Raw genomic sequence first — 14,240 nt, 5'->3', positions numbered from 1 at the left:
ACAATTTGTTTGTTTCGAGTCTCCTGCAGCAGATGAGGTCATGAAATCAACAGTGCTCTGTGAAGTGTAACAGGGCACATCCCATGACTTCTTTTAAATGGCATCTCACCATCTTAACTCTGCTGCTGCTGCTGCTGCTAAGTCGCTTCAGTTGATCCTTGCTCAAATAACTTCCACAGCAACCACTTTCCTTTCCTAAGGGAGAAAGAGAGGAAGAGAAAATGCTCCCTAACCAGACTTTGCATTTGCCCGGTGGGTGGCAACATAGTAAGGATGAGTGCAATAACAAGTTTTTAGAAACTTGTTGCAGTCTGCAGCCACGTGGTGGGGCCTGCAGCCACACGGTGGGTGTCAGACTATAGCTGCTGAGAGCACTGATGGGCCTCTCCTTTATTCTGTTCTTCCTGAACATCCTCAGGTGGGGTTCCAGGCACAGGAAAGATGGGGCTGCAGAGAACGATCCGTTTCTGCGGTTGTTTCCTCTACATTAAGGCAGGTTGCCACAACTGTGTGTACACTCAACTTGCAAGAGGAGGCAGTTGGCACATGGCACTGGTTAATCAGTAATGTTCCATACATTCATATTAACAGGAGCCAAGAAAACCTACACTACCGTGAATATTTATCCTTTCAGGCTCAACCTTCTAATTTGTTTTAAAGGAGGACACCCTCTCTTTGGGGTATAACGGGAGATTCCATAAAGGACTTTGACAGGGATGTGGTTTAGTTGATTGTATTGCCAATTTTTAAACCTTCCTATTTTCCTGATGCCTCAACACCCCCAAGCACAGACTGCAAGCACCTGCCAGGCAACCAGATGCAAGTGTGACAAGGCTGGTCCCTTCTTGCCCTCCCTTGACTGTGACCAAGTGACATTCAAACGCACCAATAAAATCCCTTCACACCTTTCACTTGTGTGGAGACCGTACCTGACCCTGGGTGCTCGTTCGTTCTCAGCCCCCGACCTGCTTGCTGAGTCTGCTCCCTGAGTGCTCCTCCCACATGGCCTCCTGCCCAGCCTGAGGGCCTCCCTCCTCTAGCACTGTGAGTATAATAAATCCTCTCATTTCATACGCATCTCAGAGTGTGGCTGTGTGGACATCATTCTTAAGACCCCACAAGGGGCACTGACTCCCCATTTATAACACGCTAGCAATCTGGTGGTTTTGAAAAGGAAGATAAGGTCTCTGATGACCGCAGCAGTTGCGAAAACACACACTTCAATCCACACTGTAGTGGAGATTTCATCATTAAATTCTTCTATAGGTGCATATTCCCTTAAAAATCTCAGTTTGGGAAAGAGATCTTTTTTTTAGGCTGGATATGGTCAATTTCGGAGAAGGCAATGACAACCCACTCCAGTGTTTTTGCTTGGAAAATCCCATGGATGGAGGAGCCTGGTAGGCTGCGGTCCATGGGGTCGCTAAGAGTCAGACATGACTGAGTGACTTCACTTTCTCTTTTCACTTTCTTGCATTGGAGAAGGAAATGGCAACCCACTCCAGTGTTCTTGCCTGGAGAATCCCAGGGAGGGGGAGCCTGGTGGGTTGCCGTCTATGGGGTCACACAGAATCAGACACGACTGAAGCGACTTAGCAGCAGCATGGTCAATTTATGGAGAAGGAAATGGCATGTGTTTGCCTGGAAAATCCCATGGACAGAGGAGCCTGGTGGGCTGCAGTCCATGGGGTCACAAAGAGCTGGGCACAACTGAGCGACTTACACACTTGGTCAATTTATATACCAATGTATATAATTTTAACTAAATCTGTTTCTTATATTTCTGATCTATTTAAAAATATTGAATCCGGATTTCTTTTAATTTCTTTTCAATGACTGGTAATATTTCTCTTTCAGTTACCACTTGTTTTCAACTCACTTGATTCCCTAAGCCCTCTCCTTTTCCACGAAGAGGTTCATTTCACTTAAGCCATGATCATGGGTAAAATTCATGTCAAAATTCCAGTCCACTTTAAACTATATTTGACAGCCACTGTGCAGAGCAGCACCTCCAGTTCTCTCGACTAAAGGGCAAAACTAGGCAGTAGATGGCTGTAGGCCTTAGATCCTTGCACAAGATGGTAACTTGGGCTGAATCTTGTAGATTTCTACATTGCTACTGCTTCATATAGGAAATGACACTTTAGATCAAGGAAAAAAGTAGACACACAGGTTAATAACTCATCCCAGATCTCTACTGCAGTGTTTAAAACATAGTTCTTCAATTATGGTAGAAGATGAATATTAATTCAATCATCACTTAACACAAATTTCTTGAGTAGCTGCTTTGTGTCAGGCATTAATTCTAGATACTGACAATTCAGCAGTGAATAAGAGAAATAAAGTGCTTACTCTCATGGAGCTTATGTTCCCCCTGGTAAAACAGAAAATAAAGGAGCAGAGACTTTAACTGGAGACCGTGATAAACCCCAGGAAGAAAGATAAAGCAGAGGAAGGGGATAGAGAACGATGTGGATGATAAGGCCAGGATGGAGGGGGTGGGCCAACAAGGCTCCTGGGAAAGTCATATTTGAGCAGAGATCTGCAGGACATGAGGGAACAAAACATGTTCCAGTGGAAGAACATTGCAGGCTAAAGGACCTAAAAGTGCAAAATCTGAGAGGTGGGGATGTGCTTGTGTATGTCTGGTGAGAAGTGGCTGAGGAGGGGATATACCCAGGCAGGGAGAGGCCAGATCACATGGGGCCCAGAGGCCAATGGAAGATACTTGGATTACGTCCTAAGTGCACTGGAAGTGTTTAAATAGGAGAGTTAAGTGGCAGAACTGACAGTTTAGGAAAAGGTTGCTCTGGGTGCCAATGGAGAGTGAATTAAGGAGGGCAAGAAAGGGACTGGAGATTAGTTAGGAAGCTACTGCAGAGTCAGTGTAAGATGGCGGATTGCATGGGTGGAGTGATGGAAGTGGTGAGACGCTGCCCTACTTGGAACATATTTGGGAGATAGAGCCTGTGGGACAGCTTGTATTGGACACAAAGGATAGGTTTGAGGACTGAGGAACTGGGTGAAGAGAAGAAAATTAGGTGAGCGGTTGAGCTGTTTGTTCATCTGTTTGAAGGGGATCAAGAGTTCGATTTGAACTGAAGTTTGAGGTGCTTATTAGATGGCCATCTAGAGCTATGGAGTAGGTAGGTGAATGTACGTGTCTGGGGCTCAGGGAAAGCTGGCACCATAGGAGTTAAAAGACATCATCATGGGATGAGGCAGATGGTGAAGGAGAGAGGCCTGAAGTCTGAGCCTGAGATGCTCCAGGGGTTAGAAGCAGTAAGAAGAGCCAGAACCAACAAAAGAAGCTGAGAAAGAGCAGCCAATGAGAGGGGAGAAGAAGCAAGAGGAAGGGGTGTCCCAGAAGCCAAGTGAAGAACAGATGTCCAGGAAAGGGATGACCAGCTGCATCAACCGTGCTGTTTGGTTAAACAGGATGAGGACTGAGAATGGACCACAGGATTTGAGAGTTAAAAGACACCATAAGTCCACAAGAAGAGCAGGGGTGTGGTGTGTGGAGGTAGGGGAGGGGAGGGCTGGTGGGGAGGTGAGCCAAAAGCCCCAACTGCGTGAGTTGAAGAGAAATTAGGAAGAATTAAGAGAGTGGGTCAGACAAGCTAGACTCCTCTTTCATAGCCCTTTGCTACAAAGACAAGCAGAGAAATGGGGGCAGTAGTTGAGGGCAATAAGGAGTCAAATTAAAGATGAGAGATTTTATGCTACAAAGAATGAACCAGTCAAGAGGGGGAAATCAAAAATGCAGGAGAGAAGAGATAACTGGAGGTGTGATGCCCGTGAGCAGGAGAGATAAGATGGGAATTGCACATGAGTGGAAGGAATAGCCTTAAATAGGAACACAGACAATTAGTCATTGTAACAGACTGGGGCATCTGGGGACAGAGGCAGGTGGTAGACAATGAGAAAGTTCTTTTTCTCTTTAAATTTTCTCAGTCAAATGAGAAGCAAGAAGCAAGGCTGCTTTATGACTCATGGGGATAATCCTTAATAGAGGCCTAAATGAACCTGCTTCCTTTAGACCTAGGGAAACAAGCGCCTCAGGATGGACCAATGAGGGCACCAAAGCCCACAGGGCAGCCCAGCTCTCCAGGTGAGAACTGCCGAACCCAAAGCTTTCTCTTTGTTTCTTTCTCGCTTTTTGTTTTAGTTTTTGTGATTGACTCCCATTATAGAGTTTGTAAACTGAGCTACAATAAGTTTCAGCAAAACAATATAATGTATAACATTAAATTAATGCTGTTAATTTTTTAATTTTGTTGTTTATTGTTTTGGCTTCATACTTGTATAAGCACAATAAGCCTGAATTTTTTTTTTAATGTTAAGCATTCTCACTACACACACGAAACTTAAATTAACTCTGTGAGGTAGTGAATCTGTTATTTTCATCTTGGTAATCATTTCAGTGTATATCAAATCACTACACTGTACACTTTAAATATATATAATTATATTACTGTCATTTATTCCACAATAAAGTTGTAAAAAAAAAAAAAAAAAGCTACGTCTTTTTTTAAGGAGAGGAAATAGCTGGGAGAACCTAACTTACAGCCAGAAGAGGGCATAAGAAGGCAAATCTCTGAGGAATCAAAACCAGGCGGAGAAAAGCCCCTAATCTTTCAGCTACACTTCAAAAATTTAGAAGTCTTTGATCCATTTGCTCTCAGTTTCCCTAGTGAACCCCTCTTACTTAGTGAGGGAAATACTAATGTTCCAATAAGGAAAGTAGGTAAGGACATCTACAAAACAATTTATAGGTGAAAAATGGGAAATGCCAATTCAGACCAAAATAAATGTTGCATTTCACCAGTAGAGGTAGAAAGTAGATTGGTGGTTGCCGGGGCGGGGGCGGGGGGGGGGGCGTGCGGGGGTGGGTAAGGGAAATAGGGAGTTAGTGTTTAATGGGTAGAGTTTCAGTTTGGGAAGAAGAAAAAGTTCTGGATTTGGATGGTGGTGATGACACAACAGGACACATATTGCCACTTAACTGTGTATTTTATTAATAAAAAATGGTTAATATGGAAAATTTTTTATGTGTATTTTACCACACAGGAAAAAATACTGCATTTCACTGGCAAAGAAATCCAAATTAAAACAACGAGACAGAAGTTTGTACCCGTACTTAGCCGCAGTGGGCACGGATGGAAGAGGTGGATGTCACCCAGGAAAAAGCAATGTCATCTTCCCAGAGGGCTATGAGACTCAAATGCTTTGACACTGCAGTTTGCCTGTCAAGAGCCTATTCTAAAGAAGCATCAGTACCCAGACTGAGAATATGAAACTAAGTGCATACATACACATTCACTGTATGCTGGAAGGCCAGAAGGGTGCCACCAAGGGATGACAACCTGGGGGAGTATCTGGAAGACAGAAAGCACAGTGGGCAAGACAGAGCATAGAACTCAAGGGTGCCGAGCACCCATACCCGTCCAGCTGAAAGAAAATGGCATGCAAAAAGGAGCTTTCGAGCAGAAATTGGAAATGATCCTGCAATCAGATGCAGGAGGAACTGGAAGGAGAAAGTGTGGGGCAGAGAGAAGGGGGAGGTCCCTCTGGATATTATAAAGGGATCAGGACAGTTGACCCAGCTTTTTCATGCTCCTCTTTCACCCTCATCAACAAGATCTTTAGTTCCTCTTCACTTTCTGTCCTTAAAGTGGAGTCACTTGCATATCTGAAGCTGTAGATATTTCTCCCAGCTATCTTGATTCCAGCTTGGGATTTATCCAGCCTGGCATTTCACATGATATACTCTGTATATAAGTTAAACAAGAAAAATGACAATATACAGTCCTGTGTTTCTTTTCCAAATTTGAACCCATCAGTTAGCTTGAAATTCAACATTAAAAAAATGAAGATCATGGCATCCAGTCTCACTCAGTTCAGTTCAGTTGCTCAGTCATGTCCGACTCTCTGCAACACCATGGACTGCAGCACACCAGGCTTCCCTGTCCATCACCAACTCCTGGAACTTACTCACACTCATGTCCATCGAGTCAGTGATGCCATCAACCATCTCATCCTCTGTCGTCCCCTTCTCCTCCTGCCTTCAATCTTTCCCAGCATCAGGGTCTTTTCTAATGAGTCAGTTCTGCACATCAGGTGGCCAAAGTATTGGAGTTTCAGTTTCAACATCAGTCCTTCCAATGAATATTCAGGACTGATTTCCTTTAGAATAGACTGGATGGATCTCCTTGCAGCCCATGGGACTCTCAAGAGTCTTCTCCAACACCATAGTTCAAAAGCATCAATTCTTTGGTGCTCAGCTTTCTTTACGGTCTAACTCTCACATTCATACATGACTACTGGAAAAACCATAGCTTTGACTAGATGGACCTTTGTTGGCAAAGTAATGTATCAGCTTTTTAATATGCTATCAAGGTTGATAATAGCTTTTCTTCCAAGGAGCAAGCATCTTTTAATTTCATGGCTGCAGTCACCATCTGCAGTGATTTTGGAGCCCAAAAAAATAAAGTCTGTCACTGTTTCCTTTCCATTGTTTCCCCATCTATTTGCCATGAAGTTATTGGACCGGATGCCATGATCTTTTCTGAATGTTGAGTTTTAAGCCAACTTTTTCAGTGTCTCTTTCACTTTCATCAAGAGGCTCTTTAGTTCTTCGCTTTCTGACATAAGGGTGGTATCATCTACATATCTGAGGTTATTGATATTTCTCCTGACAATCTTGATTCCAGCTTGTGCTTCATCCAGCCCAGCATTTTGCATGATTGTACTCTGCATGTAAGTTAAATAAGCAGGGTGACAATATGCAGCCTTGATGTACTCCTTTCCCGATTTGCAACCAGTCTGTTGTTCCATGTCCAGTTCTAACTGTTGCTTCTTGACCTACATACAGATTTCTCAGGAGGCAGGTCAGGTGGTCTGGTATTTCCTCCTCTTTAAGAATTTTGCACAGTTTCTTGTGATTCACACAGTCAAAGGCTTTGGTGTAGTCAATAAAGCAGAAGAAGATGTGTTTTTGGAACTCTCTTGCTTTTTCAGTGATCCAATGGATGTTGGCAATTTGATCTCTGGTTCCTCTGCTTTTTCTAAATCCAGCTTGAACATCTGGAAGTTCACGGTTCACATACTATTGAAGTCTGGCTTGGAGAATTTTGAGCATTACTTTGCTAGCATGTGAGATGAGTGCAATTGTGCAGTAGTTTGAACATCCTTTGGCACTACCTTTCTTTAGGATTGGAATACAAACTGACCTTTTCCAGTCCTGTGGCCACTGTTGAGTTTTCCAAATTTGCTGGTATATTGAGTGCAGTACTTTAACAGCATCATCTTTTAGGATCCAGTCCCATCACTTCATGGCAAGCAGATGGGGAAAAAGTGGAAATTGTGACAGATTTTATTTTCCTGGGCTCCAAAATCACTGGATGGTGACTGCAGCCATGAAATTAAGACACTTGCTCCTTGGAAGAAAAGCTATGACAAACCTAGACAGCATATTAAAAAGCAGAGACATAAATTTGCTGGAAAAGGTCCTTATGGTCAAGGATATTGTTTTTCCAGTAGTCATGTATGGGATGTAAGTGTTGGACCATAAAGAAGGCTGAGCGCCAAAGAATTGATGCTTTCAAATTGTGGTGCTGGGGAAGACTCTTGGGACATGGATAGCAAGAAGATTAAACCAGCCAAACCTAAAGGAAATCAATCCTGAATATTCATTAGGACTGATGCTGAAGCTGAAGTTCCAATACTTTGGCCACCTGATGGAAAGAGCTGACTCATTGGAAAAGACACTGATGCTAGGAAGATTGAGGGCAGGCGGAGAAGGGGGCGACAGAGGATGAGATGGTTAGATAGCATCAGTGACTCAATGACATGAATTTGAGCAAACTCCAGGAGATAGTGGAGGACAGAGGAGCCTGGTGTGCTGCAGTGCATGGGGTCACAGAGTCAGACATGACTTAGCGACTGAACAACAACAATGATGACAACAGCTGATCCAGTTCTACCTCGACACACACCATAAACATGTTCCTTCTCAGAGCTGCCATCTCTGATGTGTGTCAGAGGATGCAACACAAAACACATGGGACACTGATGTGCTCTATGGCATTATCTGTAAGAGCAAAAATATTATTGATAGCTGGCAAAGATAGCTAATAAATTATAGCATATCTCTATAATTCAGAGTTTTTCAGCGATTAAAAATTTATTTTTGAATTTAAATGATATCAGAAAAGGCTCATGTCTAAAGGAAATAGACATCTGCAAAAATTGAATCGGGTCTGTGGAATAATCCACAGTGAAGCTCTGTATAAATGTTGATTTCTCTGATTTTGATAACTGTACTGTGCAAAAATTGAATCGGGTCTGTGGAATAATCCACAGTGAAGCTCTGTATAAATGTTGATTTCTCTGATTTTGATAACTGTACTGTAGTTATATAAAAGAATGTCCCTTTTTTAGGAAATATACACTGTACTACTGTATTTATGAGTGAAGGAGCATCATGTCTACACTTACTCTCTGTTAACTTTCTGTTATGATTAACAGAAAAAATAATATACAGAGAGAACAATGAAGCAAATATGGTAAGAATATTCTCAGTGGGAGAATATGAATGGAAGGTTTAATTTTTTCAAAAAGCAAATAACCCAGTTAAAAAAAAATCCAATGATAAGGACAGATAATTCACAGGAGAATAAAATGTCTAAGAAAATTAAATAGAGTGATGCTCAAACCTTACTAGTAATCAGAGAAAAGCAAATTAGAACAATGAATTCTTGTTTTTCACCCATGTCAGCAAGGATGTGGGAACACAGTCACTCTCAGACATTTTTGATACAGTTGTTTGGAGTGTTAGCAGCACTTATGTAACAAATTTGGAAAGGCATGTGCCTTTTGATGCAGTAATTTTACCTTCTAGGCACAGAATGAAAAAAAGCTGCATGCAAAATTATACATAGAGAGTGACTTTTATTTGGTTAAAAAAAAAAAGCTATAAGTAAATCACAAAAATGGTAACAATGATTAAGGATTATCTCCAGGTTTTAAAAAGGAGAAGGGTTTCTTCTCAGTATTGCTTTTTTAAAAATACATGAAATACTCAAGCAAGCAGGAAACATACAAAAACAAAAATAGCAAACCTTCATGTACCCAGGAACCAGAGTTAAGTGATGTGAACAGTTATAAGAAAGTAAGTCATTAGATGTGCTTGAAGACCATCCCAACTTCTTCCCACCCTTTTCATCCTAGTTTCTTCTAAGCTTTCTTCTTTAAGTTTGTCTGTATTTTACAATGTTAACTTATTACCCTTATAACAAGAACAACCTTTCTGAAAAGCAGCATTGAATGGAAACAGAGGGAATGATGAAGCAAATGTGGTAAGAATATTCTCAGTGGGAAAATATGGATGGAGGGTATAATTTTTTTAAAAGCAAATAAGCACATCATTTGCACACTGCTCAGAATGTCTGGGGGACTTTGGTGATTCCCTCTGACTATTTGTTACTGGAGAAACCAGGGTACTGTCAGGTACCTCCACTTGCATGCCATAAGTCTGGCTACTTATAAGTCTCTGAGTGGAAATAAAATGCCACTTAGAAACCAGTAGCTTTCACATTTGAATGCCCAGTAACTCTTCAGTGGTCAATACCTGCTGAAACAGCAGTTGCAACATGACTGAACTCAAAGGAAGGCAGGTGCTGATAAATTTTTCTTCTAGCCCAACCACTTTGTAATTTAAGGAATTTAAATTCTAGAGCAAGCATGTGACTTGGCCAATACCAGACCTGGATCTCATAAGGAGGAGACTAAAGGAAGGGCTTTACCAGCAGCCTAACACTGGATCCTTCTTTCCCTTTGTGGAAAATGAGGGCTAAAAGGTACCATGGCTTTGATGTGTTCCCAGGATGTTCCACTGACAACAGGTTCCCTCCTCAGATTCCCCAGACCTGGAGCCTAGTCAGTGTCCTCTTCAGTGGACAGACAAGAGGGGGTTTTTCCCTTGTACTGGGTCCCTGGTCTTGCCCAGGTTGAGATCGTTCATCCAATCCCAAAAGTCTGCGAGTGATCAATCTGTGCCTCTCAAGTGTCAGATCTTTCGCCTGACGGATGACAGGAAACTACAGAATTGGCCTCATGGCTGGGATTTAGGGACACACACATGCACATTCACAACCTCTCAGATCTGGATTTTCACTTTGTGTCTCTCAAAAAGATGAGCAACAGAAGCAGTATATATCAACTCGCCTGACCCAACATGATGGACTTTTAAATGAAATTTTGCCTGATCAACAGCCGACATGGTAGCCAAGCCTCCAAGATGACCCCTAAAGGTCTCTATCTCCTGGAGTTCATGAAATTCTGGAATAGCCTCCTGCCACGCTGTAGCAGGGTAGGCTCGTGTGAGACGTAGAATATGGTAGAAGTGAGAGTCTGTTGCTTCCAAGATTAGATTATGAAAGGTACTGTGGCTTCTGTTTTGAGCACACTCCACCTCTCTCTCTCTCTCTCAAGTCACTTGGGGAGAAGCCACCTGCCATGTCTTGAGGACACTCAGCAGCCCTGTGGAGGAGCCTGGAAAAGAGAAAACTCCAGCCAGGAGTCACATGAGTGAATCTTCTTGGAAGCAGATCCTCTAGTGCCAGTCAAGGCTTGTCTGCAACCTCATGAGACCTCTTAAGCCAGAAACCCCTAGCTAAGCCACTCCCAGATTTTTGACCCCCAGAAACTGAGATAATGAATGTTTGTTGTTTTAAGCTGTGGAATATTGGGGGTAATTTTTTATCACTCCCAAACTGAGTGATAACTCAGGTAACTGAGGTAACTGAACTCACTCTCCCTCAATACTCAGTATGCTACAATGAAGTTTTTACCAGGCTATGTTTTAGAGTTTAAAAAAATGTTGGTCGCATGCAGACACAGAGAAAGGACTTGAGGACACAACAGTGGGGATGGAGTTGGGGGTATAAATTGAGAGAGTAGCACTGACATATACACTACCATACGTAAAGAAGATAACCAGTGGGAATCTGCTATATAACACAGGGAGCTCAGGTCAGTGCTGTGTGATGACCTAGAGGGATGGGATGCGGGAAAAATGGAAGCAAGCCACAAGAGGGCAAGGATATATGTATACTTATAGCTGATTCACGTTGCTGTACAGTAGAAACTAACATGACATTGTAAAGCAATTAAAATTAAAAAAAAATATATTGGTCACAGACTTCCACATAATTTTAAAGCCCTTTATTTAACTTATCAATAACTGAGGGACCCACAATTTCTTATTTTCTCGGTTGACTACACTCTGATGGTAAAAGATGATCCAAAGGATTACAAATTGCTGCCATACCCAAGCAAACTGTGCCTTTCAAAGTAGGATGGGGAAACACTATTTTATGAGGCTTTCAGGGTGCTGCCTCCCAGCAGGCTCCCCCTGAGCAGGCTGCAGAAATCCTCTGTATGGCTCTCAGACAGCTTGATTTGGGACAATATATCAGGTTGTTAGGGATGGCCTGGCTGGCTTTGTCATCCCCAGTCTCTTTCTTCAGAACACTGTAAATCAAAGTCCCTGGCTAAAGCTTATACATCAAACTCGGAGATGAAAAGAAGACAAGACCAAAGGAGACATACATAAAACCTTCCCTGTGAGACAGCATGACAGCAGGCTAAGAGATCATTTAACATCAGCCTAAAGTAACACGTTCCCATCTTTACTTTATGAACTTTACTTGGACTTCCACAACTGTTCCTTTTTAAACCTACCTATGACAAACAATTCTGAGTTTACTGGTAAAAATATCATGGTGGGAACATGTCTTCTAATCTGGATGTTTCAGAAATGGATTCCATCGGTTTTCTATCACTAAAGGGTAAATTCCAAGACAGGAAAGACTGTTTCTAGCTCACAATTCCTCCCTAGGAGCTAGCACAGAGCTTGTTCAATGAATAGTTGGTGAATAAATATACTGAATTTACTTTCTATCTCTGAAGGTCTATAGTCAAAAGGTATCAGCTGAGCGCCTATGGGTACAGCATGATGCCCTTGCATTGCTCCTCAGCCATGAGGGCCACGAAAGTTAACAAGGCCTAGACCTGAAACTGAAAAAGACTATCAGGCCCCCATGTGTGTCCATTGGAATCCAGTAGCTCTTTAGGCATAAAAACAAATGTGTGACTTTCTTAGCAAATTAACTGCTGTTTTGAATATTCTATAGAGTTCTGATGGTGCCTAAAATCAACAAACATTCATCAATAAATACCACATTATATGTGGTGAAGACAAAGCAGTTACAAAGGTGAGCATTACAGTGAAAAACCAAAGTTTGAGATTGAAAATAATGGATAAGGGTGAGTATACAGATGATTTTTGTCCTTCTAATGTTCTGTATTTTCAAAGTCTCCTACAATTAGCATGTGTTGGTTTTAAAAATAAGAAGAAAGTAAATGATATTCCTGCAGGGGCAGAATCAGGTGAAAGGGTAAAAAATACTAGGAAAGTCAACAAAAATGAATCAGGGAAAGGTACCCTCTGCTGGCGAACCATAACGATGACTAGCATGAACTTCAGAGTCTGCTGTGCCCTGTTCAAATCTCAGCATTGCTGCAATATTGTTATGGGCAGGTAATTTTGCCTTTGAGCCTCAGTTTCCTCATCTATAATACAGGAGTAATAGTGTCTTCTTTAGGTAGAGAATGAAGATTAAATGAGATAATATGTTGAAGGATCTCAGGTCAGCAGCTATTATTTCTATATCGTTACAGGTGACAGTGAATGACATCTTACACAACTCTCGGGGTTACTATAGCAGCCCCAACTTTCTCTCCTGATGTACAGATATAGAGCTCTTCCTACCCCGTTCTTCTACCACTTTCTTTTTTTATTTTGTTTTCTCTTTTCTCCACTGCTTTTGTCTCTGCCAACTGGAACCAGTAATACTCACTGGTATGCCACTACCAACACTCACTGGTATGCTTAGGTTCACAGGCAGGATCTAGTTTAGTAGGTCAGGGCAAGGTCATATGATCCAGGGTTCCTGCCATCCTACCAATTCAGTATGTGATCTCAAGCTTCGTAATCACTCTTGGCAACTCTGTGTCATCTAACCTATACAGTGGGGACAAGATCTCTGCCTTTACTTAATATGGAAAAATAGTAGAGAAAAAAATCTAAATAACCTCACAAAACTTCATGGCAAATAGATGGGGAAAAAGTGGAAACAGTGAGACTTTATTTTCTTAGGCTCTGAAATCACTGCAGACAGTAACTGAAGCCATGAAATTAAAAGACACTTGCTCCTTGGAAGAAAAGCTAGACAAACCTAGACAGCATACTAAAAAGCAGAGACATCACTTTGCTGACAAAGGTCCGTATAGTCAAAGCTATGGTTTTTCCAGTAGTCATGTACAGATGTGAGAGTTGGACATAAAAAAGGCTGAGCGCCAAAGAACTGATGCTCTCAAATTGGTGCTGGAGAAGACTCCTGCGAGTCCCTTGGACTGCAAGGATATCAAACCAGTCAATCCAAAAGAAAATCATCCCTGAATATTCACTGGAAGGACAGATGCTGAAGCTGAAGCTTCAATACTTTGGCCACCTTATGCAAAGAGCCAACTCACTGGAAAAGACCCTGATTCTGGGAATGATTGAGGGCAGGAGGGGAAGGGGACAACAGAGGATGCAATGGTTGGATGGCATCATTGACTTAATGGACATGAGTTTGAGTCAACTTTAAGAGATAGTAAAGGATGGGGTTGCAAAGAGTCAGACAAGACTGAGCAACTGAACAACAAAAACCTCTGGCAATGATACACTATCTGGTACCAGACTTGCCCTTCTGCTGTAAATAACCAGAAAATAGGACAAAATGTATGGAACAACTCTTTCCAAATACTGGACACAGGAGGTATAGGATCCCTGAGAAAAGGAAAACAAAACAAGATGCGCTAGGACTGCCCCAGTTTCCTGCCTGGAGGCATTTTCTGGACCACAGTGCAGGAGTGGGATCTAACCAGAGCCCAATAAGGAGACAGATACGAGTGTAAGGTACTTGGAATTTGTGAGGCTAAGTCCTAGAGAGGAGGGAGCTACACAGGGAAAGAGCTCCAGAGACTGGAACAGGTCTTTTTGCATCTTTTACTGAGCACATGATCTTGATTCATTTTGAAGGCAAACCATTTAACATCACAGTAATTCACAGTTTTTGTCCCAACCACTAATGCTGAAGAAGCTGAAGAGTTGAACAGTTCTATGAAGACCT

General features: G+C 42.1%; 1 protein-coding gene across 9 annotated transcripts in view; it reads right to left on the bottom strand.

Annotated features, from left to right (window-relative positions):
• The window catches only part of SHLD1 (shieldin complex subunit 1), a 106,524-nt gene that overhangs the window by 35,975 nt on the left and 56,309 nt on the right, over positions 1–14,240 (bottom strand). For 3 of the 9 annotated variants that reach the window (XM_055544242.1, XM_055544244.1, XM_055544246.1), the window contains exon 3: positions 110–195. The exons of 5 other annotated variants lie outside the window; for them this stretch is intronic. In XM_055544242.1, coding sequence (XP_055400217.1) covers positions 110–195 — 86 coding nt within the window. Of the gene's footprint in view, positions 1–109; positions 196–5,779; positions 10,555–14,240 lie in introns of those variants that run through there. One more of the 9 variants, XM_055544249.1, reaches the window with a different exon arrangement.

Source organism: Bubalus kerabau, chromosome 13 (assembly GCF_029407905.1).
Source record: "Bubalus kerabau isolate K-KA32 ecotype Philippines breed swamp buffalo chromosome 13, PCC_UOA_SB_1v2, whole genome shotgun sequence".
Lineage (NCBI taxonomy): Eukaryota > Metazoa > Chordata > Mammalia > Artiodactyla > Bovidae > Bubalus > Bubalus kerabau.
This window is presented reverse-complemented; position numbering and strand designations above follow the sequence as displayed.